This window comes from Scyliorhinus torazame, chromosome 15, assembly GCF_047496885.1.
Source record: "Scyliorhinus torazame isolate Kashiwa2021f chromosome 15, sScyTor2.1, whole genome shotgun sequence".
Taxonomy (NCBI): domain Eukaryota; kingdom Metazoa; phylum Chordata; class Chondrichthyes; order Carcharhiniformes; family Scyliorhinidae; genus Scyliorhinus; species Scyliorhinus torazame.
In genome coordinates this window covers 93,555,083-93,582,654 of record NC_092721.1, presented here as the reverse complement: position 1 = coordinate 93,582,654, position 27,572 = coordinate 93,555,083, and the positions used below count along the sequence as shown (strand labels likewise).

The following is a 27,572-nucleotide window of genomic DNA, read 5'->3' as shown; positions in this document are numbered from 1 at the left end:
TTCCTTAGGTATAGCGTGAAGGAGAAAGTCCTGTGCTAGGCAAAGCAGAAGCAGGATATGCAGTGGGCCGGAGCTGGTATACGTATATACCAGGACTTTACGGTGGAGCTGGCGAGGAGGCGGGCTGCCTTCAGCCGGGTGAAGAAGGCACTGTACATCAGCAAGGTGCAGTGCGGCATAGTATATCCAGCTAAGTTGAGGGTGACCTACAAATCCAAGGACTTTTATTTTGGGACGGCTGAAGCAGCGGAGGAGTTTGCGAAGGCAGGACTGTGGCAGAATTGAGAATTGGCCATGTACCGATATAGCCTCATGTAACTTTATTTTTTCACTGCGTGTTGGTGTATGTACTAAATGAGTCGACGCTGTATATATTTGGACAAGAGAAGAGATGGGACTTTCATTTGCAATGATGGTTCTTTAGGGCTTGGGTGTGTATGCGGGGGTTGTGTGCTAAAGGGGATTTCTTGGTTTTCCTTGGACCGGGCAAGGGGGAAGGAGACCCGGGCGGGGCCTCTATGCTGGCCGTTTTAAGCCGGCCAGTGAACGGGAGTGAGGTGGGGGGAGGGGCTGCGGCCATCGGAGCCTGGTAGAACAGGTTCCGATGAGTCTAGCCGAGCTGAAAAGTTGGGGGAAGGAACTGAGGTTGGGGGGAGGAGTTTACAAGAGGAAGTGGAGGGGAGGAGTCTGGGAGGGGGGTGGGGGGCAGGGTCTACAATTCATGGATGTCATTCACGGTACTCTTTCGGGGATTGGATGGCATTGAATATTAGGGGGGGGGTGGGGGGGGTTTGGGGGGTGGACTGTATATGTCAATGGTGACCATAGGCGATTCCGGATTCCTTTTTCCTTTTATTTCCCACCTTGGGAGGATTTGTTTTATTTGATGCTTATATTGTCAGGTGGGCCGTTGTTTGGGGTGGTGGGAGAATGGGATTGTTGTTGTTAAGGGAATTGACATTGTATTTGGTACCATTTACTGTTTGTTGGCGAGGTGTAAATTCTGAAGAAAATGTGAAAATGGAGAATAAAAATATATATTTTTTAAAATAACATTAATAGTCTGAATTCTTATTCTATCGGAAGATATACAAGGTAGCATTATCAGGGTTCTCGGATTAATGAAGAGTCGTGAAGGTTTAACATTACCGATTAAGAGAAACAAATTAATTCTTCAAGTAACTGCAAAGCAGAGTAAACACATTTTCTTGAAATTCTGTAACAAAAGTAATAGAGCAACATAAAGGCTTGGTACACAAAACAAAATTGGCCTACTGAGTTCCTTAACAAACCACATTCACATTAATTGTTAATGGCCCTCCTGCAAACGTTTTTGTACCCTGAGGAAATAGATGTCAAAGATCAATTGCCACAACAAAAATTTATTAGAACAAAATTTTCAGCCACTGCCTGGAGGCAATTGAATAAAATTCCACAATATCAATCTGCTATACTGTTACAATCTAACATTAATAAATCCCAAAGTGAAGCTGAAGTCCACAGATGATATTTCAATGATCCCAGCAGGACTGAAGCGAGAATATTTTGTTGCAAAACAGAAACCGTGCAACTGTAACAAAAGGTAGTAGAAACTAGAAGCACCAGTTCACATTGGGGACATTTTATTTGTGACACTTCAGTCACCAATTAAAATTTTGTTTTCAGACTGCAGTTGAATATTTTCTAGAGGCAGATATAAATTGACCATGTGGCAAGATCACGTGAAACTTCCAGTGGCAGCCATAGTGTGAGTGATCACACACAGGGCAACTCCGGCTGAAAGGCATTGGTTTGAGATCTTTTAACCCGAAAGTGGGGAAATTTCGACCGGAAAGTGTAGCTGAAGATGTGGAGAAGCTCCTCCCATGAGTGGCATGTCTGTGGGTTACCAGACCCGGCAGAAAAATGTTAAAGACCCGGCCAAGGAACTGGAGGAGATCTGTGGCGCAGCAGCAATTGGGAAAATGGTGGAGGGGGAAGGGTTGTCGCAAGTTTGAAAACTCCAGATGGAGCAGTTGCTGGTGTTTATTAGAGAGGAGTTCCACCAGAGGCAAAGGCCATCGAAGGAGCAGTAGCACCCCAGAAAGGATCGATGGAGAGAGTTGAGAAGTGTCCGGAGGCAGAGGGTCGCAGGTCTCGAAGATGGAGGTGATATTCGACCTCAGTGATCAGGTGGTGGTGGTGGTGGAGGCGGAGTTGGGGCTCCTGGGGAACCTTTGCAAGTCACTAAGGGCAAAGGTAGAGGAGCAGGAGAACAGACCCAGAAGATAGAACCTGCGTATGGTTGGCTTGCCTGAAAGTATGGAAGGCACGAGTGCCATGAGATACGTCTCAAGGATGCTGGCGGACTGGTAGCAGAGGGGGTGCTAGACAAGTCCCCAAAGGTGGATGGGGCACATAAATTCCCAAGGCAGAAGCCGAGAGAGAGGGAGCCACAATGAGCAGCGATTGTGAGGCTCCATAAGTTTGTGGAGAAGAAGATCCTGCGATGAACCAGGGAGATGCGGAACTGCGAACGGGAGGGGAACAGGGTCCGAATCTATCAAGACATTGGAGTGGAGCTTGCGAAAAGGCAGAGTTCAACAAGGCCAAAGCGGTTCTTTGCCGAAGGCAGATCCAGTTTGGGGTACTGTACCCGGCAAAACTGTGGGTGACTTTTAAAGGCCGGAAGTACTATTTTGAAACCCCAGAGGAGGCCAATGACTTCATTAGAGATCATAAACTGGGGGAGAACTGAATGTTGATGGGAGACGGAGGAGCTGGAACAACAGAGATAAGAAGATGCGGGTATTGAGGAGGTCGGAGGGTGGGGGGCTTTTTCTCGGGAGGCGTGATTTTGTAATGACTGTTTGATAAGGGGCAACAAGTTTGTAAGTGGGCAACTGCCCCCCCCCCACCCCTCCCCGCCATTTGTGGTTTTATCTTTTTAGAGGGGGTGACCTGTGGTTTTTATCTGTCTTTGTTTGTATAGGAGAACGGTGGGGTCCACAGGGAGCCATTTGCACAGACCAAGGAGGGAAAGGCAGTGGAAGAGGTGGAGGGGTAGATAGGAGGAGCCTTCGGGTAGTAACTACCATGCTGGAAAGTAATACTGGTGAACGAAAGTGAGGTGGGGGAGGTGGCCGCTGGGGTTCGCCAAGTAGGGGCAGGGGAGGGGGGAAGGGATGCTACTTGGCAGTGTTGGAGAATGAGCACGGTCATGAGCGGAGAAGGGGGCCATCTTGGATGGGCCCAGTTCAGGGCAAAATCAAAGGAGGTAGAATTGGAAGAGGATGGTGGCAGGCAGTAGAGAGGAGTGGAGGCGCAAGCTCTTGTAAGGTTCATAACATGGAATGTACAAGGACTGAACGGGCAGGTGAAGAGGTCTTGGGTCTTCACGGACTTGCCGAGCTTGAAGGTGGGGATGGCCTTTCTGCAGAGGACGCTTCTCCGGGTAAAGGTTCAAGTCAGGTTGAGAAAGAGATGGGTAGGTCACATATTTCATTCGTGGTTTGATTGAAAATCGCGGGGTTGGCCAACCTGCTAAGCAAAAGGACGGGGTTTGTAGGTGCCAAGGAAGTGTGGGACTCGGATGGGAGGTATGTGATAGTGAGCAGGGTGTTGGTGGGGACGCAGGTGATGCTGGTGAACGTTCACGTGCTGAATTAGGACAACATGGGGTTTGTGAAGGAGTTGCTGGGAACAATTCCGGACTTGGACACACATCAGTTGATTATGGGGAGTGGATTTAATTGTGCGGTGGACAAGGGTGGACAGGTCGAGCCTCAAGTCAATGGAGAGTTTGAGGATGGCAAAGGAGTTAGAAACGTTTATGGAAAGTATGAGAATGGTGGATCTGTGGAGGTTTAGGAACCCAGAGGAGAGGGAGTACTCCTTCTCGTACATGTACAAGGGATACTCTAGAAATTACTTTTTCGTAGTGAACTGAGTGGTGTTGGTGGGGGTGGTCAGGGCGGAGTACGCTGGAATTCTGATCTCAGACCACGCGCCATGCTGACTGGAGGTCAAGCTTAGTTCGAGGCAGGAGCAGAGGCCAAGATGGAGGTTAGATTCGGGGCTTTTGGTGGACAAGGGGTTCTGCGAGAAGGTGCGGTTGCTGATCAGAGACCATGTGGAGTTGAATCAGAATGGGGAAGTATCGGCTGCCACATTTTGGGGAGCGTTGAAGGTGGTGGTTTGGGCGAAGATTACCTCATTCAAGGCGCACAGAGGCAGGAGGAGGAGGGACGAGTATGGATGGTTGTTGGACGTGTTAGTTCAGCTAGACAGGAAATATTCAAGTGCCCCCACCAAGGAGGGGTTGGCAGAAAGATTACGGGGCAGTTCGATAGTTTGACGATGGGGACGGCATCGGGGCAGCTACAGAGGGGGGGTGCAGTATGAATATAGAGAGAAAGCGAGCCATATGCTACGGAGGCAGGCCGCACCCAGGGAAATTGAGGGTGCGGACAGGGCCGAGCCAGGTGGTGAGAAAGGGGATCTGGCGCAGTTTTTGGATGAGCTGGAATTCCCAAGGCGAGGCGAGGAGGGAGGAGCTGGAGGAAATGCTAGGGCTGAGAAAGGTGATGGATAGAATAAAAGGGATGAAGTCAGGGAAGGCCCGAGGGCCGGATGGTTACCCAGCGGAGTTCTATAAGGAGTTTGCAACGGGGTTGGCACCACATTTACTGGGGATGTTCAGCGAACTGCTGGAGATGGCGGAGCTACCGGAGACTGACCCAGGTGTCGATCACACAAAACCCGAAGGGAAAAGACCTGTTCGAGTGCGGGTCATATAGACCCATATCACTGTTAAACACGAATGTGAAAGTATTGGCAAGTTATGGCGGGGAGGATGCAAGGAGGAGTCCCAGGAGTGGCCGCAGAGGACCAAACGGGTTTGGTAAAGGGCAGGCTATTTTCCAGTAACATTAGGCGGTATTAAACGTAATCATGACCCTGTCAAAGGGGCGGATACCGGAGGTAGTGGTCTCTATAGACGTGGAAAAGGCTTTTGACGGGTGGAATAGCAGTATCTGTTTTGAGGTTTTGGGCCGAGGTTTGTGGCCTGGGTGAGTCTGCTGTATGTGGCCCCAGCGTCGAGTGTACGAACAAACAAGATGAGTTCAGGGAGCTTCGGGTTGCACAGGGGAACAAGGCGGGGTATCCGCTGTCGCCCGCGCTGGCTATAGTAGTGAGATCAGCAGTGTGGTAGGGGATTGTGAGGGATAGATAACATCGGGTGTCGGTGTATGCAGACAACCTGCTGCGGTTCATGTCGGACCCATTGGGGAATATGGGGAGAATTCTGGACATACTAGAGAGGTTTGGGGCCTTCCCGGCCACAAGCTAAATGTCAGAAAGCACGAGGTGTTTCCGGTGAATGCGGATGAGCCAATCTTGGGGCGTTGACATTTAGGGTTGACATGGACAGGTTCAGGTATTTGGGGGATTTCACTGATGCAGGAGTGGGAGAAGATGCACAAGTGGAACCTGACAAAGTTGATGGAGGTGGTTAGGGAAGACTTTAGATGTGATACGTTTAGATGTTACACCTGATACTGGCAGGGAGGGTCCAGATGGCAAGTATGAATGTTCTGCCAAGGTTCTTGTTTGTATTCCAGACCTTCCTGATCTTCATTCTGAAGACCTTTTTACGGAAACTGGACCCAGAGATATTGGAGTTTATATAGACAGGGAAGGTACCCAGGGTGAAGAGGGCCCTGTTACACGGCAGATGCAGAAATGGAGGTTGGTGCTACCAAACATGTTGCATCACTATTGGGCGGCGAATGTGGAGAAGGTAAGATGCTGGTTGGAATGAGAGGGGTTAGAGTGGGTTAGGATGGAGCAGTCGTCCTGTGGAGGGTCCAGCCTGAGGGCCATGGTGGTGGCAGCGCTTCCGCTGGCACTGAAGAGGGATTTATATTTGGAGGAGAGGTTTGCGGCTCTGGAAGAGCTGTGGGAGAAGGTGGAGCTGTCGAAGGGAAGCAAATTCAGGCATATGCAAGTGAGGGACTTTGTGAGGAAGGATTGTAGAGGGTTTCCCAAGCTGCCGGAGTATACCCTGTTGGAGCGGTTGCTGCTCCATGACGTGGTAGGGACGGTAGGATTGGTGATATATATGGGTAGCTGGGGAAGCGCATGTGGTGAGAATTAAGGAGAAATAGGAGGAGGAGCTGGGGGAGAGATAGAATGGGGAGTGTGGAGTGAGGCGATGCACAGGGTGAATTCGACCTCCTCATGTGCGAGGATGAGTTTGATTCAGTTTAAGGTGCGGCATAGGGTGCATATGACTCAGGCGAGTATGAGTGGGTTCTTCCAGGAGGTGGTGAACGAGTGTGAGAAGTGTGGGCAAGGACCAGCAAATCACATGCAAATGTCTTGGGGCTGCGAGAAGTTGGAGAGATACTGGGAGGCGGTGTTTGTGACGCGATCAAAGATTGTGGGGGTAGAGGCTGGCCGAACCCTATGGTGGCGATTTTTGGGATATCAGGATTGCCGGAGCTGATGGAGGGGAGGCGGGCCGACATTGTGGCCTTCACCTCTCTCATTGCCCGGCGAAGGATTCTGTTGAAATGGCAGTCGTCATTGCCACCGGGGGTGGCAGCCTGGCTGGGGGATCTGTACGACTTTCTCATGCTGGAAAATATCAAGTTCCAATTGAGGGAATCAGTGGAGGTCTTTGAAATGTGGTGGGGCAGGGGGTGAAAAGTGAAAAAACTTGCACAAACTGAGAACTTCAGCGTTTCGAAAATACTTGTTGATTTATTTGTTTTTGTACTTTTGAATATGTTTGGAATAAAATACATTTTTTTTTAAAAAGGCATGGAAGTAATTTTTTTTAAAAATAAATTTAAAGTACCCAACACTTTTTTCCAACTAAGGGACAATTTAGCATGGCCAATTCACCTACCCTACACATCTTTGGGTTGTGGAGGTGAGACCCACTCAGACACGGGGAGAATGTACAAACTCCACATGGACAGTGACCCGGATCGAACCCGGGTCCCCGGTGCCGTGAAGCAGCAGTGCTAACCACTGCGCCTCCGTGCCACACAGCATGGAAGTAATCTAAAAGCTTTCATATTTCTAAAACAAATTTTGAAATTTCCAATACAAATAAAAATACTGCTTTCTCTCATGTTGTTATATTCATCCAAGCATTATTGCTGTCTTCTATTTTCTGTTTTACCTACAACCGTCAGGATTAATCTTCCCTCTTTTATTTCTCCAACATTTTCTTACATTGGTTGTTAGTGTAAGTATTACCACACCCAGGATTGTTCAGCAAGTGCTGCCCAATCACAGCAGCACTTGAAAATAATCAGTTGAGTTTGTATCGTGTTTGGTTTACGGTTGACAGAAGCAACATACATTCATATTCAGGGACCATTCTCGGCAAACAAAAGGAATATGTTGAACCTTGCAGTTTTTTTGAATTACCTGGGATCTTGCAGAGCCTATAGTTCCCCATTTCTTTCTGAAGCAATGCCTCAGCAAATCCAGAGTTGACTTGCCAACTAATCAGCTCTCGTTTCTCCTGTGGTACAAATTGTGATTGTTTGAAATTTGGCAGTTCTGTGTTTGTCCTGATGAGTACAGGACAAAAAGCTTCAGCGGCATGTATCTTTTTTTCAGCAACAACCAAAATGTGTGGATAAACAGGCATACTGGGCTAGAACTTTTGACTTCTCTTTACTTTTCCACTCAAAATACCAACTGGAAAGAGATTAGAGAGATTAGAAGTCAAAGGAAGAAAAATTGATCCTGAGAGCATCCGTTTTATGGATCGAAGTTATGTTGGTGAGATCACTTTTCAGGTGTGATCTCAGCATCTGATCTCGGTGTCCATGCTGGCTCTATGCAAGACCCAGCGCCACTCCTCTGCCTTTTCCCTCGTTGCCTTACAATTGTCTTCTTGTTCCTTATTCCGGTTTCCTTATTCTTGGTAACAGATTTTGCTGCTCCCTATGGACCAATTTATTTTTGTTTCTGCTGCTGTGTAAAAGAATTATACCCTTCGCAGAATTACCGTGCAATCAGTGGATGGAGACCAACATATTGGCTTCACAGCCACTGATCATCAAATTAAAGTAAGAAGAAACACTGCAGCATTAGAGAGGACAAATAAAATTAAACAGACTATATCCATGAAGCTCATTTACAAGGAGAGTGAGCAGCTTTGAGTTGATGCAGCACGAATAATGATTTCAGTCACTGCTGGCTTAGTAAGACGAGGCTTTGATAACCTGATATAAGAGGAGTGCATCTCACCACTGCCAGCAGCACCAGGAAAAAAAACAGATTTCAAGGTTTAGGTCGCCTATTATTTTTTTCCATTTATGTCAGTTTGAGCATTCAAAGTATTGGAACTTAACACTCAAACGTTTCCATAGTGATGGCTTCTTCATTTCATCCTCACCTCAAGGACCATAACAATCTTGTCTGTGACTATCGAGCAAACATGGCTTCCAATATACACCATAACTTAGGCAGTGTACTCAGCTGTTTTATACCACTCCTCATGCCCCTCTAACCCCACCACAAATACAGGAGGCAGAAATGTTGTCGATTTCAGGAAATATTTGCAGCTGAGAAATTTCAATTTAATCTTATTTTCCATTCAAAGATTTATTGGGGTACATAGCTTCATTAGAAATCACATATAAATGATTTATAACCATTGCCAGAAAGGGTGCCCCAATCTCCAAGTGGGCTTGAGGGACCCCCATACCTCCCACCCATGGACAATGCCAACCCCGCAGACATGGGTAATATACACCCCCTTCCCACCAAGTGAGCACACCTCACTATGGGGTCGCTGAGGGAACCTCCTATTCAGGCCCCTCACCTCTCCTTTCAGGGTACCCCCTTCACCTCCCCAACCTCTATGAAGCCCCTTCATACCCCCCCTACACCTCCATTTCATGGGCATGGCTGCCCTCAGGCTCCAACCCTTGGCAGTGCCAACCTAGCACCTGGTCACCCGGACAGTGTCAGCCTGTCACATGGGTAGTGCCCCCGGCACCATGGTACCCACATGCCAGGGGGAGTGCAAAGGCACTGCTCTGACCTGTCCCCGACCACCCAGGGGCCCCAATGGCCCCCGAGATCCCTGGAGTGGCCATTATATTTGGTCTCCTCTGCTTGTGGATATCAGTACTAATCTGCGCCCAGTTGAAGTCTCGCCGGTACAGTCAGTGACTCCCATGTGCCAGGAGAATGCAGCCTCAACTAGGCCGTGGATATTTAAATGGGCAAATATGCTTATCTGGATCATGGCCAGCACCAGGTGCCACTGGTCGAGTGACTTGTGCACGGTTTAGTGCCTGGCATAAAGCCCGACTTGGGCCTCTCCCGCGATGCACCTGATGTGCCCAGATCGCGCCGGTCAACATGGTGGGAAAATCGCGCCCAATGGGCTTTATAAGTTCAATGAAGACAAAAAAAATTAGACCGATTTAAAATATGATGAAAACCATGAACGTAAACTGAAATGATGAACAAAATCCCATGTTTCCACAATGCAGCACCATCTTAAATCCCTCCCAGCCTTTGGAGGTCTCTAAACGTAAACTTCTGAACATAGGCTTTGCCAGCTTTATATGTTTATTGATCCAGTTTACGAACATCCTTTTTTCCTCTCGGTCATGCTCACTGTTGAATCATTCCAAAACATCCTCATAGATCTGATCATGTTCTCCTTGGCAAATGTAGTCAGGTATCTGACCTGACAATATTGTTGAACCTTTACCGGTTCCAGTCTTAATCCTCGCCGCTTCCCCGATTTCAGCAACAGAGTGCGATCGGCAGCTCTCTATCACTGCTGTCTTTCTCCGTCTTTTCTCACCGGCTCACAACACACGGTACCCCGAGCTCGCTCCAACCAGCTGGAGAATGTGACTGAAGATGCAACAAACTCCAAGTGAGATTTCCCTGTGATGAGACATGTTGTAGAAATTCAACTCCATGGACTTGCGTAGAAGAGGCTGCAACCCCCTTCATGCCATCTGAAGGCTGCAAAATAGTCAGCTCTGATTCCCTGTACTTGTGGCCGGTGACCTGGTGGCTCAGCAGAGTGCAGCTACTCGGGAAGCAGTGGAACTAGAGGCCTCCAGCCCATCACCTGTTTTAATTTTCCTGCCAATGCATAGCTTGACAAATGGGTCAAGTCCCCTTAAAAATTATAAATATTTTCTCAGGTAATTCCAATGGTAAAATGTCCACACATCCCTGTTACACTGGTGAGTGTGTGTATGTATGTGAGGGGAGGAGAGAAAAACACAAACACTTTTATACACACTAACTCTGCTCACTTCCTGCTGCCACAGTTACGTCTTGTGTCATGATTTTATTTTTAATTCCCTCTAAACTGCACATCTGCACAAGTGACAAACAGGCCGCACACAAAGCAAGGGTTCCTTTAAGACATGCGATGCACAATCGCGTGGCAATTTTGAAGAATTTTGAGGCCATCTAGACCTCATGCCTCTCACTCCCCCACCCACCCATCCTCTGGCCCATCATACCCCGCCTTGCTACCTCCATGCCTAGTCAGGCTCCCATCCCCTACCCATGTGTGTGGTACAACTCAGACAATTTTGGCAAAGGCCTCCAGATGTTAGCGAGGAGGATTTTGCAGGGTCAATGGAGCAGGTTCTGCCTTTGTCATTTCTTCTGCCTTAGTCAGTGCCACTGCTGTGCTTCAGATTATATTCTGTCCCATCAAGGTGTCTGTCCATCCTGTCAAAATTATTGCATGGGCAAAGAACCACACCCACACAGCTGAGAGAACATTGCCTTGGAGCTATAGCATTCAAACCAGTGGACAGAGTTTGCTAACACATTAACAAGTTTACATAGATTTTTGTCACTTTAAATAAAGTCACAGGATTTTATAAGGTAAAAATTGATATTTAATGTAAGCCTAAATGTCAGACCTTGTCACTGATGCAAAACGAGATTAATTAAGTGGAATAAAGCCATTCAAGGTAGAGAGTCAATGCTGGATTCCTTTGACCCTGTGCTACTAATTTACAAGCATGAACAGTTAACGTGTATTTAATGGAAACATTTCCAAGACAATTATAATTGATAGGATTTGGCCTTTTGGATTATTCCCCCCCCCTCAACTACCCCCCCCCCCACCCCCCCAAAGTCCCAAGATGGAAAGAAGTGTAAAGGTGCATGGACGGGATTCCCTCCAATTTCTAGGTTGGCAGGCAATGGTTGGATCAGGGTAACACTCTTGATTTCAGGTGGGAATTTTGGAGGGGCGGGGTGAGGGGGTGCTCAATCTGAAGGTCGCGTCAAATTTGTGGTGTCCTCTTCTTAGGGTCCTATGAGCGCCATCATCTTCCCACCGACAGTGAAGTCACCCCCTTCCTGACGCCCCAGGCTGTCCCCTACCCTCCTGCCCCGGAAACCCTGGTACTTACCTGAAGTGCTGTCCCAGGACATGGGCTCAGGGCTGGTGTTGCAGTACCTCAATCTGATTGGCTGACAGCTCTCCAAGGGTAGATGGAAGCCCTTCCTGCTGTCAATTCTATTCCTTTGTTTATAGAAGATTCAGATTTTGATTTTGAATATCATCGGCAAATCTCACCTCAACCTTCTCTTCTCCAAGGAGAACAGTCCAAACTTCCGACTGAACTGAAGCTCCTCGTCCCTGGAATCATTCTCGTGAATCTTTTCTGTGCCCACTCTGCACTCACATCCGTCCTAAGTGTGGCACCCAGGACGAGATGCAGCACTCCAGTTGAGGCCAAATCAATGTTTTATACAGCTTTAACATAACTTCCTTGCTTTTGTACTCCACAACCCTATTTGATAAAGCCCAGGATGTGGGTGCTTTCACTTTTTCTGCATTCTTCCTGCAAAAATGAATAATTTCATTCGTCTGTGGATTACTTTTCATCTTCCATTTGTCTCCCCCCGCACCCCCCACCATTCCACCACGGTCTTTTTGAAGTTCTATACTTACCTCCTCACAGTTAATAATAATTCCAATTTTTGTGTTGTCTGCACGTTTTGAAATTGTACCCTATCTATCAAGATCTAGGTCATTAATATATATGGGAAAGAACAAAGATCCTGACACTGGCCCCCGCGGAACTCCAGTATAAATCTTCCTCAATCTAAAAACAACCATTCACCACTACTCTGTTTCCTGTCACTCTATCAATTTCATATCAATGCTGCTATTGTCCCTTTTATTGCAAATTCTATAACTTTGATGACAAGAGTGCTGGGCAACAATTTATCAAATGCCATTTGAAAGACCATGCATACTACATCACCACATTACCTTCGACAACCTTCTCTGTTACTTTATTTATCAATAATATCAAACAGGATAGTTGAACATGATTTGTTCTTAATGAATCCATGTTTGCGTTCCTTCATTAATCCATATTTGCCCAAGGGACAATTAATTTTGTCTTAAATTTTTGGATAGGCTGGCGCCGCTGTTCGTGAAGACGTTTGAGGACGTGGTGGCTAAGAGGCGTTCCCAGAGACGATAGCACAGGCATCTATTTCGTTGTTGATAAGAAAAGGAAAAAAAACAAGTGGCGTGTTGGCCGTATTGACAATATCCCTGTTAAATGTGGATGCCAAGATTCATGCCGAAGTGTTGGTGCTGGGGTTCGAGGAGTGCCTTCCGCAGGTGATTTGGGAGGATCAGACGGGGATTGTAAAGGGTAGGCAGTTGTCCTCGAATGTGCGCCGCTTGTTAAATGTGGTGCTCTCCCCATTAGAAGGGCACTGGATGCGGAGAAGGTGCTTGATCAAGTGGAGTTATTTGTTTGCGATGTTAGAGTGGTTTGTGATTGGGACTAAGTTTGTGGCATGGGTCAAATTGTTATACAAGGAACCGAAGGAGAGGGTTCGTACAAATGAGGTGAATTCGGTATATTTTCAGCTGCATAGGGGAACGAGACTGAGGGGTCCCATGTCCCCTCCTTTTGTTTGCACTGGCGACAGAGCCCTTTGTCATTGCACTGAGGAGCTTAGATCAGTGGAGGGGGAGAGCGAGGGGGAATGGGGTATAAGAACATAAGAACTAGGAGCAGCAGTAGGCCATCTGGCCCCTCGAGCCTGCTCCACCATTCAATGAGATCATGGCTGATCTTTTGTGGACTCAACTCCACTTTCCGGCCCGAACAACATAACCCTTAATCCCTTTATTCTTCAAAAAACTATCTATCTTTATCTTAAAAACATTTAATGAAGGAGCCTCTACTGCTTCACTGGACAAGGAATTCCATAGATTCACAACCCTTTGGGTGAAGAAGTTCCTCCTAAACTCAGTCCTAAATCTACTTCTCCTTATTTTGAGGCTATGCCCCCTAGTTCTGCTTTCACCCGCCAGTGGAAACAACCTGCCCGCATCTATTCTATCTATTCCCTTCATAATCTTATATGTTTCTATAAGATCCCCCCTCATCCTTCTAAAGTCCAACGAGTACAGTCCCAGCCTACTCAACCTCTCCTCGTAATCCAACCCCTTCAGTTCTGGGATTAACCTACTGAATCTCCTCTGCACACCTTCCAGTGCCAGTATGTCCTTTCTCAAGTAAGGAGACCAAAACTGAACACAATACTCCAGGTGTGGCCTCACTAACACCTTATACAATTGCAGCATAACCTCCCTAGTCTTAAACTCCATCCCTCTAGCAATGAAGGACAAAATTCCATTTGCCTTCTTAATCACCTGTTGCACCTGTAAACCAACTTTCTGCGACTCATGCACTAGCACACCCAGGTCTCTCTGCACCACAGCATGTTTTAATATTTTATCATTTAAATAATAATCCCTTTTGCTGTTATTCCTACCAAAATGGATAATCCCACATTTGTCAACATTGTATTCCACTGCCAGACCCTAGCCCATTCACTTAGCCTATCCAAATCCCTCTGCAGACTTCCAGTATCCTCTGCACTTTTTGCTTTACCACTTATCTTAGTGTCATCTGCAAACTTGGACACATTGCACTTGGTCCCCAACTCCAAATCATCTATGTAAATTGTGAACAGTTGTGGGCCCAACACTGATCCCTGAGGGACACCACTAGCTACTGATTGCCAACCAGAGAAACACCCATTAATCCCCACTCTTTGCTTTCTATTAATTAACCAATCCTCTATCCATGCTACTACTTTCCCCTTAATGCCATGCATCTTTATCTTATGCAGTAACCTTTTGTGTGGCACATTGTCAAAGGCTTTCTGGAAATGCAGATATACCACATCCATTGGCTCCCCGTTATCTACCGCACTGTTAATGTCCTCAAAAAATTCCACTAAATGAGTTAGGCACGACCTGCCCTTTATGAACCCATGCTGCGTCTGCCCAATGGGACAATTTCCATCCAGATGCCTCGCTATTTCTTCCTTGATGATAGATTCCAGCATCTTCCCAACTACCGAAGTTAAGCTCACTGGCCTATAATTACCCGCTTTCTGCCTACCTCCTTTTTTAAACAGTGGTGTCACGTTTGCTAATTTCCAATCCGCCGGGACCACCCCAGTCTAGTGAATTTTGGTAAATTATCACTAGTGCATTTGCAATTTCCCTAGCCATCTCTTTTAGCACTCTGGGATACATTCCTTCAGGGCCAGGAGACTGGTCTACCTTTAGCCCCATTAGCTTGCCCATCAATCACTACCTCCTTGGTGATAACAATCCTCTCAAGGTCCTCACCTGTCATAGCCTCATTTCCATCAGTCACTGGCATGTTGTTTGTGTCTTCCACTGTGAAGACCGACCCAAAAAACCTGTTCAGTTCCTCAGCCATTTCCTCATCTCCCATTATTAAATCTCCCTTCTCATCCTCTAAAGGACCAATATTTATCTTAGCCACTCTTTTTTGTTTTATATATTTGTAGAAACTTTTACTATCTGTTTTTATATTCTGAGCAAGTTTACTCTCATAATCTATCTTACTCTTCTTTATAGCTTTTTTAGTAGCTTTCTGTTGCCCCCTAAAGATTTCCCAGTCCTCTAGTCTCCCACTGATCTTTGCTACTTTGTATGTTTTTTCCTTCAATTTGATACTCTCCCTTATTTCCTTAGATATCCACGGTCGATTTTCCCTCTTTTTACCGTCCTTCCTTTTTGTTGGTATAAACTGTTGGTATAAGATGGCCTTGTATGCGAATGACTTTTTGTTGTATTTTTCTAACCTGGGTACCACGTTGGGGTATATAATGGGGCTGCTCAAGTGATTTGGGGCTTTCCTCAGGGTATAAATTGAATTTGGAGAAGAGGGAATGCGTTTTGATTTCCTCTCCAGGGCAGGAGTCGGCTTGAGGGGGATTGCCGTTTCATGTGGCGACTGCTCACTTCAGGTACCTGGGGGTGCAGATGGCTCGGGACTGGGCCCAGCTTCATAAATTGAATTTAACGAGCCTGGTGGGCAGGGTTAAAGCAGATTTGTTGAGGTGAGACAGCCTCCCTCTATCATTGGCAGGCAGGGTGCAGGCGGTAAAGATGAACTCTTGTTACCGTTTTTCTTTTTATTCCAGTGCTTACCGGCATCTCTTAAAGGGGTGGAACAGTTGATTTATATCATTTGTACCAGCAGGTAAGCTGGCGAGGATTCAGAAGACGGTGCTTCAGAGGGTGACAGTCAGGGGGGGTTGGTTCTCCAGAATCTCATGTATCACTATTGGACGACGAACGCCAAGAAAGTGCTGGGCGGGGTTAGGGATGGGAGGCAATGTGGGCAAGGATAGAGGCAGGCTCTAGTAGGGGGTGGGGGTTGTGGGCACTAGCAAACTCCATTTTGACGCAATGAAATACTCGCGTAATCCGGTGGTGGTAGCCATGCTGAAGGTATAGAATCATAGAATTTACAGTGCAGGAGTCCATTCAGGCCATTGAGTCTGCACCGGTTCTTGGAAAGGGCACCCTACTTAAGCCCACACCTCCACCCTATCCCCATAAACCAGGAACCCCATCTAACCTAAGAGCAATTTATCATGGCCAATCCACCTAACCTGCACATCTTTGGACTGTTGGAGGAAACTGGAGCACCCGGAGGAAACCCACGCAAACACGGGGAGAACGCGCAGACTCCGCACATAGTGACACAAGCGGGAATCAAACCTAGGACCCTGGCGCTGTGAAGCCATAGTGCTAACCACTATGCTACTGTGCTGCCCAAACTGGAGGCAGTTTCGCCGGCATTTTTAAGTTAGGGGCGGGGTCAAAGTTGATGCCGGTTCAAGAGAATCATGTGTTTGAGCTGGCAAGACTGGATGCAAGATTTTGGGGGTGGGAGGAGTGGGAGATGGTGAAAACGGAGGACGTATTTTTGGAAGGGCGCTTTGCAATGTTGGAGGATTTGATGGAAAAGTTTGGGATTCCGAGGGGGGGGGGGGGGGGTGGAGCCTTTACGTATTTGCAGGTGCGGGACTTTGCAAGGAAGGTTTTCCCAACTTTTCCGATTACACCTCCTTCCTCGATTTTGGAGGGGGTGTTTTCAGTGATGAGGTTGGAGGGGGGGGTCATCTTGGCGATTCATGGGAGGATTTTGGATGATGATATGGTGCTAATTGGAGGGGGTTAAGGCCAAGTGGGAGGAGGAATTGGGGATGGCATTGGAGGAGAAAATGTGGTGTGAGGTGGTGTGTAGGGTGAATGACTCAATCGCGAGGCTGGATTGTTGGTAGAGTGGGGGGTGGTTGCTGTTCTGTATTGTTTTGTTTTATGTATAAAATGTTAAAAACTAAATAAAAATATTTTCAAAAAAAAGTCTTAAATTATTATTTCTAAAAACTTCCCCACCATGGAGGTTAAACTGACTGGCCTGTAGCCGCTGGGCATATATTTATATCCCTTTTTGAACATGGCGTAAATTGAAATTCTCCAGTCCTATGGCATCACCCGAGTTTAAGGAAGATTGGAAAATTACGGCAAGCACCTCTGCGATTTCCACTCTCACTTCCCTCAGTATCCTTGGATGTATGTCACCTGCTCCTGGATCCCAAGTACAGGAAGTGTATTCAATACCTCTTCCTTATCAATTTTAAACCCTTCAAATGCTTGAATTACCTCCTCTTTCACCTTCGTATCTTCAGAATTGGCCAGGATCCTCCTTGGTGAAGATAAATGTAAAGGATTCATTTAGTACCTCAGCCATGCTCCTTGCTTCCATATGTAAATCCCCTTTTAGGTCTATAATTGGCATAATTCCACCTTTTATTACCTCGTCACCGTTTGTATAGTTATCGAAGATTTTTGGATTTCGGTTATGTTAGCTGCCAATCTTCTCATACTCTCTTTTTGCTCATCTTATTTGCTTTTTCAATTCCTCCCTGAACCTTCTATATTCAGCCTGTTTCTCAATTTTATTATCCGTCCAACATAAGCACACCTTTTTCCCCTTCATTTTAATCTCCATCTCTTTCGTGGTTCAGCATAAACATGGGATTCCATCTGCCAAAACCAGAAAGTTATTCAATATTAATCTAACAAGTTGTCTTTCAAGAAAATCATATTGCTGTTTTAACAATATATATTTAACCTCCATTAAATTATAAATCAAATTAAATCAATGCTTGGTTTGAAATCTGTTCCAAAGAGTATTCAAAATTAATAAGCCAATTGAAATAGATTTTGAATTATTGGTGCACAAACTTGCAAAAGTTAAAGCTATAAATCTTAATGGAACTCGAGTAATGACAAATGGAATATACTATGCCTTCTATAATGTCTACTTTAAGACCATGGAAGACTATTGAAGAATATGGAAAGACTACAATTTTCCAGAATGAAGCTGCCAAGAAACTATATTTAACAAATGGTACAGTGGCAAGTTGTCTCACAGTGCCAGGGACCCAGGTTCGATTTCAGGTTTGGGTGACTGCGTGGAGTCTGCACGTTCGCCCCATGTCAGCGTGGGTTTCTTCCAGGTGCTCCGGTTTCCTCCCACAGTCCAAAGATGTGCAGGTTAGCCAAGAGTTTCTCAAGAAATGGAACAAACGCCACTTAACACGGTAAAGCTGATTTTTGTTTTTAGCTCAGTCTATGCTAAATTGTTCCAAACTAATCAAAATCCTACCTCAGACCAACTTGCTGAATTTCTCCAAGGATTTTCATGATTTCCCATCATAACATTGGTAGATGATCTCTAGAAACTTGGGGAACAGTGTAAACAACTGTTTACGCCATTTATCTCGGATTTTTGCCAATCATTCGACAAGTAATGGCAAGAGGTTGTGATAGCACTTATGCACAGTCTACCAAAGAGGTAACGACACTTTATTGCAGTAGTAGGTGCCATTTTTGATAGCAGCTGTGAAGTGACGGAAAATGTCACTACTGAGATTAGACAAGGAGAAAAGGAAAGGTTCTCTAAATAGGGGATTTTAGCTTTCAAACAGATTGGAATAAGCAGACTAACTCATGTCAGAAAGGTCGTGAATTTCTTTGCTGCGTGTGAATTTATCCTGAACACAGCCATGTGATAATGGTCCGATAATTTTTTTTGCTGAAGTTGATTGAGAGGTAGTAGCATACAGGGGGACAGCAACTCACCAAGTTTCCTTCAACAGCACCTTACAAGCACACAATCTCTATCCCTAGAATGACAAAGGGCAGCAGATGCATGGCGACATCATCACCTGCAACTTCCACTCTAAGCCACCCACCACCCCGACTTGGAACTATACCACTGTTACTTCACTGCGGATGTTCCAAAATCACATGGATTCCAGCAGTTCAAGGCGGCAACTCCCCACCACCTTCTCAAGCGTAATTAGGGGTGGGCAACAAATGCTGACCTTGCCAGCAATGCTCCAACGAAAGAATTTTAGAAAGATATTACGGACATCAGCGTCATTTGTCATCTACTTGACAAATGAGATGGCTTTATCGTTTCATCCGTTAGTTCTGGAAGTGTAGAGCTCCCCAGTACGGCACTGGAATACTAACTTAGATTTTTGTGCTCATGTCCCAGAAGTGAGTCTTGAACTCACAACCTTCTGATTCAGGAGCACAAGTTCTACCAACTGAGTCATGGCTGACAATGAACACACTGCTTTGTTGCAACAGATTTCATTTTCAAAATTGAAAAAATATGGAGTGTTAGATTAACAATTTACAATTCAAATGATACATAAATCCAATCATTTATTTTCTTAGAAAATAATAAACCGACATGGTTTGTGCAGTAATAAGTGACATTGTGATATTGTTTTTTCTGTCACCAAATCCAATGGAATAATGAAGATAATCTAAAGACTTTATCACCTGCATCGGCTTCGGACTGCAGTTGTAAATTTCTCAATCTCACAAAATTAGGCACAAAAGAGAAAGCCAAAATAAAAATTCTGCTCCTTCATGCCCCACATCTTTGTTTCCTCAACTTAAGTATAACCCACACCAGTGCAACCAGTTACACAAAGATTCCATTACTGTGACTTGTTAAATATAAATTTCTTGTTTGAACATACAATGTAGCAAAATAGTGTGTAAGTCTGCTGTAGAGTGCAAAAGGCACAAAGAGCAGATTTGTGAGAGCAGTCAGCAACTGCTTCCTACAGGCACTTAAAAGAACTTAAGGATACTCAGGGGTAGTTATTGTGCAGTACTGGTACTCAACTGACAGTGAGCAAATGGAAGCCAGAAGATACCAAAAAACACAAATTATCCTCTTCTGCTAAAATATTGGCTGCATCTATATAAGTAACAAAAGTCACGTTTGAAACACCTGAAAACTTTTGAAAAGTCAGTAAGTTGGTAAGAGTTAATTTCTATTTGCTCAGCATTACTCTTCAATATAATTGATTACTTTATGGACCCCTCAATAAAATTATCTCCACAACAACATTCACACAGATGATATGACAAACCCAATCATTATGATTGTGTTATGTCACCACTGTGAAAACTCCACCGAGGAGTCTGTATCATATACATTCATTCAAATAGTTGCATTATTTTCAGGAAAATTAAGATAATGGCAGAAGGGTGTTCTGGCTGTTCTGGAAAGGATTTATTTGAAACAGACTTCTGAATCTACAAGTACATGATATATAAAATATGCTGTTCTAGGATGGTGACTGAGAATGTGTCCCTTAACCTTTTAGGCAAACTTCAGATCGGCACTAGATATTCCCTCAGGTTGACCAGCAGCAGTGTCTCTTGTAAGTGGAGCCTAGGATCCTTCCAATTTAGAGTTTAGCTTTACTGCTCAATATCTAGAGTTACACATATGTGATCAAAAGGTGAAATAAGCTGCCCCATTGACAAACTGGTATGAGAACTGGATACTGTAATCTCAGTGCCACAGTATGTATGCACTTAAATCTCTCAGAAGGCAAGCTAACAAGCAGTTGAATGTGTTGAGGCCAATTGTACCAAAATGTAGAAATTCATGCTTAGTACGTCATTTTTATCAACAGATTAAATCCTAAATTCAAAACATGAAAATTTAGATAAGTACAACAATAGTAAAGGAATGGACTGCAGATTAAAACATTAATTTTCCAATGTAAATATTAGCAGATATAAAACCCATTTACATACTTGCAGATTATTTCTTGATAAACTTGTGATCATAAAAATCCTTATTATAAATGTGACCACTGAGGAATAGCATGCAACACATGAATAGTTATTGCTCTTACCAACAGATCATGGCAAAAACAAAAATGAATCCAAAACTGATTAAGTCCCCCAAATAGAAACAGAGTTAACCTCAAATAATGTGACCACAGACTGCATTAGTCAGTAATTATACACCAATCATTATTATTTCAATGTAAAATGTGATTGAACATCGACAGGTAGCATCGCCTTTGGACTTCATCATGACGATCGATACTAGCAAAGCAAATATGAGGAAAAAATGAAATGGGAACAATGAAATTCACTGACGAAAAGACCTGCCTCCCTATTGCATGAAATAGCATAAAAATATGGCAGTTTTGATCTTTTGTGAATCTGAACCCAAAGATCCCTTGACATTTGCACAACCACAACCATTTTACTAATTTGTTCGCTAGTCTGAGTAACTACCTTTAACCCCTACTGTGTTTACTGGGCAGTATGCTATCCATTCTGCTAACTGTTCCTGATTAGATTGATCAATCTCATATAACGTATCTCAATCAATTTGGATTTTGTTGCTATCTTAATGTCAGTTACTCTTTTTTCTACTGTCAGTATATTACTCTAAGTAGTTCAGCTGTCCCTTCTTTCTTTCTTTTCCTTTAAAAAACATAATATCCTGCAATATTTAACAGCCAAACCTATTATTCATGCAGTCAAGTTTTATTTGTCCCAATTACATTTGTTTTTTTCTTTGCATTATTGCCTCCAATTCTCTGTTTTAATCAAGTTTATAATTTCAAACAAGGTGATCGCCTTGCAGCAACAACTGATGCAGTACGCTAAAGGGGTAATTTGTGATCCTCTGCCACTAACATGGGAGTCATGTTCGTAAGGAGAACAGGCCATCGTCACGATTCTGTGACTCTTAAGCACTTAGAAATTCAACTTCCCAAAAGCATCCCACAATCTTGGAATTTCAAGGAACTGAAAGTTACAGAGAAACTGCGAAGACTGACTTTTCAGGAGCAAACTTTTGTGGAAATGCCAGTACACAGTGAAATCATTACCTTATCATCCAAAATAATTCTCAGTCAGAAGGGGCCGGTAAAAAAAAAAAGAATCCGTCCTGATGTTCTAAACAAATTTCTGTATTCCTAGTTTTAAAAGGAAACCCACAAAGGACAATCTTCGGAAACAATGTTCATTCGGCAATAATGTTTCAGGCTTTTTCAAACTCACAATGGGCAGGCAGTTGGATTTTTCTTAAGAATCGTGAATTTACTCACAGGTTAGACAAACAAGCAGAGTTCGGACGACAAGATCGCAAAGTAGCTTCCATCTCTGAGGTACTTGTGCAGAAACAGCTGGAAGAATGATCTCTGCTGGGACATAGTACTGGATTGTGTAAGTTATCAAGATCCCAAAGGAGTAAAGGATTTTCACCAGTTGGTATAACCTAGAGAAGAAGTAATGACACGTCACAAGGGCACAACAGGTCTGTGATGCTGGAACGTAATAAAACAGTTTTGTGTTACTGTTGCAAATATATAAGAACTTTGGAACAAGAATATTGTAACAAGATTTCTAACTATGAAAGAAATAAAAATGCAAGAAAGGGGTTTCATCCATGATAATGACCTCTTTTCTCTTCATCCCAAAATCAGTTAATAAAGGTTAGGTATTAAATTTAAAGAAAAGATGTGAAATGCCTCAAAGATTAATGGTAGCCCAGAAGATTTGGAAAAACATTGAAACTGAAAAAAACAGAAGGAGAGAAATTGAAGGAAAACTAGCAAGAAATATTAAAATAAAAGGTCAAATCTTCTACAAGAATATAAAAAGGAACAGAGTAACTAAAGTGAGCATTTGTCTCTTAGAGGGTTAAGACGGGAAGATAATAATGGAACAAGAAACAACAGAGACATTGAGTCATTATTTTGCATCCATCTTCATAGTAGAAGAGTAGTAGGAAACAGGTGGTAAAAGGGGGGGGGGGGGGGAAGGAACTTAAAATAAGCACAATCATTAGAAAAAAGTATCAGATAAACTAATGGGACTGCAGTCCTCTGGACTTGATGGTTTACATCCTGGGTTTTAAAGCAAGTGGCTGCTGAGATAGTGGATGTTCCAAACTTTCCAAATTCCAGCGTTTTGGAAAGCACTGTTCAACAAAGGAGGGAGACAGAAAGCAGGAACTATATAGGTCCTTTGGGAAAATGCTAAAATATATTAAGGAGCAAGTAACAGAGCACTTAGAAAATCATAGTACAATCAGTGTTAGAGGTGATATATTAACACCTCCAGGTGGATAGAGGATCGGCAAACTAACAGGACACAGAGAGTCGGAATAAAAGGATCATTTTCAGGTTGGCAAACTATAACTTAAAGGAGTACCTCAAAAGATCAGTGTTGGGAACTCAGCTAGTTATGACCTATATTAATGACTTGGATTGTCTACATTATAGCCAAATTTGAAAATGCAAAGATTGGTAGTGAAGCAATTTATGAAGAAACAAAGAGTCTGCAAAGGGATATAGATGGATGAAGTAAATACAATTGGTAAATGGAGTAGAATGTGGGAAAATATGTTGTCCACTTTGGCAGAAAGAAAAAAAAGAGTAGAATATTATTTAAGTGGGCTGCAGCAGAGAGAGATCTGGATTTCCTTCCATATGAAAGTTGGCATGCAAGTGTAGCAAGTATTAGGAAAGAAGATGAAATGTTGGTGTTTACTGTAAGGGGATGAAGTATAAAAGAAAGAAAGTCTTACTACAGATGTACAAGGCATTGGTGAGACCGCACTTGTAGCATGGCGTAGTTTTGTTCACCATCCTATGGGCAGGATTATACTTGCATTGGAAGCAGTTCAGAGAATGTTCACTAGGCTGATACTGGGAGAAGGATTTGTCTTATGATGAAAGGTTGAGTCGAAAAGAATGAGGTGATTTTATTGAAACATACAAGATTCTAAGGGGGTTTGACAGAAAAGATGCTGGGAGGATGTTTCCACTCATGGAGGAATCTAGCACTGGCCACAGTTTCAAAACAAGGGATCTCCCACTTAAGATAGAGATGAGGTGGATTTTCTTAAAGGGTGATAGTCTTTGAAATTCTCTTCCACAGAGAGCAGTGGAAGTGGAGTCATTGAATAAGGCCGGGTTCGACAGGTTTTGATCAACAATGAAGTTGAATGTTATGGGGGATAGGAAAGCGAAGTTGAAGCCACAATCACATCAGGCATGATCTAATCAAATGGTGGAGCAGATACTTGATGGGCCAAATGGGCTACTTTTGCTCCTATTTCTCATAGAATCAGAATCCCTACAGTGCAGGAAGCCATTTGACTTATTGAGTCTGCACTAAACCTCTGAAAGAGCACCCTACCTAGGCCAAATCCTCCATCCCATCCCCGTAACGCCACCTAGGGGCAATTTGGCATGGCCAATCCACCTAACCTGCACACTGCACATCTTTGGACTGTGGGAGGAAACCCACGCAGACCCGAGATCGGAATCGAACCCAGGTCCCTGGCACTGTGAGGCAGCAGTGCTAACCACGGTGTCACCGTGCCACCCATGATCCTCTTGATATTGTATTCCACTGACTGAAAAGACCCACTAGAAGTAGCGTCGCAGTAGTGCACAATCAGGTAGAAGTGACTCTGGGAGTCCACAACATTGCCTGCAGACCCTATAAATTCTCATAGCTTCAGGTCAAACATGGGCAAGGAAATCTCCTACTGATCACCACCTACCACTATTCCTCAACTCAAGAATTAGTAGTCCTCCATGTTGAACATATGGCAGAAAAGGCACAGAATGGTCTCTGGGCAGGGGTTTCAAGTGCTCTTTAGCACCACGACTGACCAAGTCTTAAAGATATACCTGCAAGTCTGGACCTGTGCCAGAAAGTGAAAAACCAACATGAGAGGAAAACCTAACCCATATAGAAACATAGGAAAAAGGAGTGGGGGTCAGCCATTGAGGCAGTCAAGCCTGCGCTAATACTCAAAACAGATCCTGAGATTGTGCCCTGGTGGTTCTGAACTCACCAGCCAGGGAAAGATCCTATTGTCACGGACAAGCGAGAGACAAACCTGAACTTTTTTATTTTCTCACTGTGTCCGTACGTGGATATGTTTGGATTTTTTAAAACCCGGTTTGTGATGCCAATTTTAAAGTGATTGGCAGCAAAGGCTCTTTAAATCAGGAGTGTGACTTATTCATATATTCAAACCCAGGTGAATGGTAGCAGCTTCATACTCACAAGCACACAGTAAGAAGATAGGAAAGAGGAATTTTTGCAACTATGAATAACTTAAAAGAGAAATAGCAACAGATATAGATCAGTTCACATTATTGCTAGAGTCCAGAAAGTCAAGAGTCCAGTGAGGGGTCCTTTACTAGGAGTTATATTTCAGATGGGTTCAGCCAGCTTAAACTGGAATTGCAGAATTCCTTTAAAGCTTATAGTGATGCAGTGAGATGAGTTTGGTATAAAGAGACTTGGTCTGTTTAGAAGGCAATGGCAGGAATCTTCCAGAGAAACAGGCATCAAGAAGGATTGGACGTGATGCAGGCTGTTGGTCAGCCTGGAGTTCTTTGCAGGGTGGAGGTTAAACAGCAAACGGAGTTGCTAGAATGTAATATTAAAGTTTTCCAAAGGCTAAAAGCTTAGGGGTCATGTGATGCTGCTGATTAATGAGTCAGTTGCAGGCTAGCTTCTATGCCACTGGTCAAAATCCATTGTTCACCTTAGGAGATAGAAGGTGGCTATCAGTGCATCTGAAGGTATAATCAATGGTTCTCTCTTGCCAAAGTAAATGAATTAATAGCACACATTGAAGTAAATAAATATTATCTGATAGCTACAGAGTGTGGCTGCAGGGCGACAAGGATTGGATCCTGGTTCATGACGTTCAAGAAGAATCAGAAGTGAGGTGATGGTGGTGCTCTAGCACTGTTAATCAAGATGGCATTGGTGCAATAGATAGAGATGACGTTGGTCAGGAGATCATGATGTAGAATCAGTTTGGCTGGTGATGAGGAATAGTAAGGGAAACAAGTTACTAGTGGGAGTAGTCTACAGACCCCCGAACAGTAACCACAATGTAAGACAAAGTATACAAGGTGAAATATTGGGTACTTCTGATAAAAGGATGTTAACAATGATAGGTGATTTCAATCTATACATAAACTGGAAAAATCAGATTGGCAGTAGTAACCTGCATGAGGAGTTCAAAGAATGCGTTTGAGATAGCAGCACATTCTGGAACCAGTTAGAGCAGGTTATATTAGAATTTGTCTTGTGTAATTTAACAGCATTAATTAATAGCCTCAGAGTAATAGCACCCCTTAGTAGCAATGACCACATGATCGAAATTTATGCGAAAAAGTGTGGGTCTAAGACTAGTATTTTAAGCTTATGTGGGCATAGAAGCTGACCTAGCTGAAGTGAACTGAGAAACTATATTAGAAGACAGATTAAGAGAGAAGCAATGGCAGATATTTAAGTGGATATTTCCAAATATTCATAATAATATTCCCACTATAAAGGACAATTCTAAGGGGGGAATGGGCACCAATTATCTGGGGTTAACTAAAGTAGTTAAGGAAAGCATCAAGGAAAATTCAGATCACGTCGCAAAGATGAGGGGAAGAGCAGATGATTGGTCAGAATATAAAGAACAACAGAATGACTGGAAGGTTAATCTGTAGAAAGAAATTACAGCATATGGGGAAGCTGGCTAGAAAAGTAAAAATGAATAGCAAGAGTTTCTACAGTATTTAAAAAGGAAAAAAAGCAAAGTGAGTGTGGTCCTCCAGGGAGTGCCAGGAGAGAGTTAATAGTAGATAATACGGAAATGGTAGATGAAATGAACAAACATTTTGCTTGTGTTGACTATTGAGGATGAAAAAAACATTCCAGTAAATCAGGAGGTGGAACAGGTGGAAATTCTGGAAAGGTTCCATCAAATTGGAAAATAGAATATATCAAGGAGGGAGGGACACATAAAACAGGAAACTACAGATGTCTGTCATGGGAAGTTTTTAGAATCAATCATTAAGAAGGTTTTAGCTGGGCACTTAGAAAAACGCAAAGTAATCGGGAAGAGTCATAGAACATAGAACATAACAGCGCAGTACAGGCCCTTCGGCCCTCGATGTTGCGCCGACCTGTGAAACCACTCTAAAGCCCATTTACACTATTCCCTTATCGTCCATATGTCTATCCAATGACCATTTGAATACCCTTAGTGTTGGCGAGTCCACTACTGTTGCTGGCAGGGCATTCCACACCCTTACTACTCTCTGAGTAAAGAACCTACCTCTGACGTCTGTCTTATATCTATCTCCCCTCAATTTAAAGCTATGTCCCCTCGTGCTAGACATCACCATCCAAGGAAAAAGGCTCTCACTGTCCACCCTATCCAATCCTCTGATCATCTTGTATGCCTCAATTAAGTCACCTCTTAACCTTCTTCTCTCTAACGAAAACAGCATCAAGTCCCTCAGCCTTTCCTCATAAGATCTTCCCTCCATACCAGGCAACATTCTGGTAAATCTCCTCTGCACCCTTTCTAATGCTTCCACATCCTTCGTATAATGCGGTGACCAGAATTGCACGCAATACTCCAAATGCGGCCGCACCAGAGTTTTGTACAGCTGCAACATGACCTCGTGGCTCCGAAACTCAATCCCTCTACCAATAAAAGCTAACACACCATACGCCTTCTTAACAACCCTTTCAACCTGAGTCAGCATGGTTTTGTGAAAAGGATAACATTCAACCAATTTATTGGAGCTCTTTGAAGCGGTAACAGGTGCTGTGAATAATGGAGAGCCTGTAGATGTACCGTACTTAGATTTCCAGAAGGTATTTGAAAGGGTACCACATCAAAGATTATTGCAGAAAATAAATGTTCATGGTTCTGGGGGTAACATTGGAGTTTGGAAGAGTGGGGGGGGGGGGGCAACTTGATTGAAATATAAAGTCCTGAATGGTCTTGACAAGGTAGATATGGCAA

The 27,572-nt window shown here is 44.0% G+C and overlaps 1 protein-coding gene across 4 annotated transcripts in view; it reads right to left on the bottom strand.

Annotated features, from left to right (window-relative positions):
• Window positions 1-27,572, bottom strand: part of slc36a4 (solute carrier family 36 member 4) — a 434,983-nt gene that overhangs the window by 193,115 nt on the left and 214,296 nt on the right. For all 4 annotated transcript variants that reach the window (XM_072476443.1, XM_072476444.1, XM_072476441.1 and 1 more), the window contains one exon: window positions 21,832-22,001. In XM_072476443.1, coding sequence (XP_072332544.1) covers window positions 21,832-22,001 — 170 coding nt within the window. The remainder of the gene's footprint in view (window positions 1-21,831; window positions 22,002-27,572) is intronic.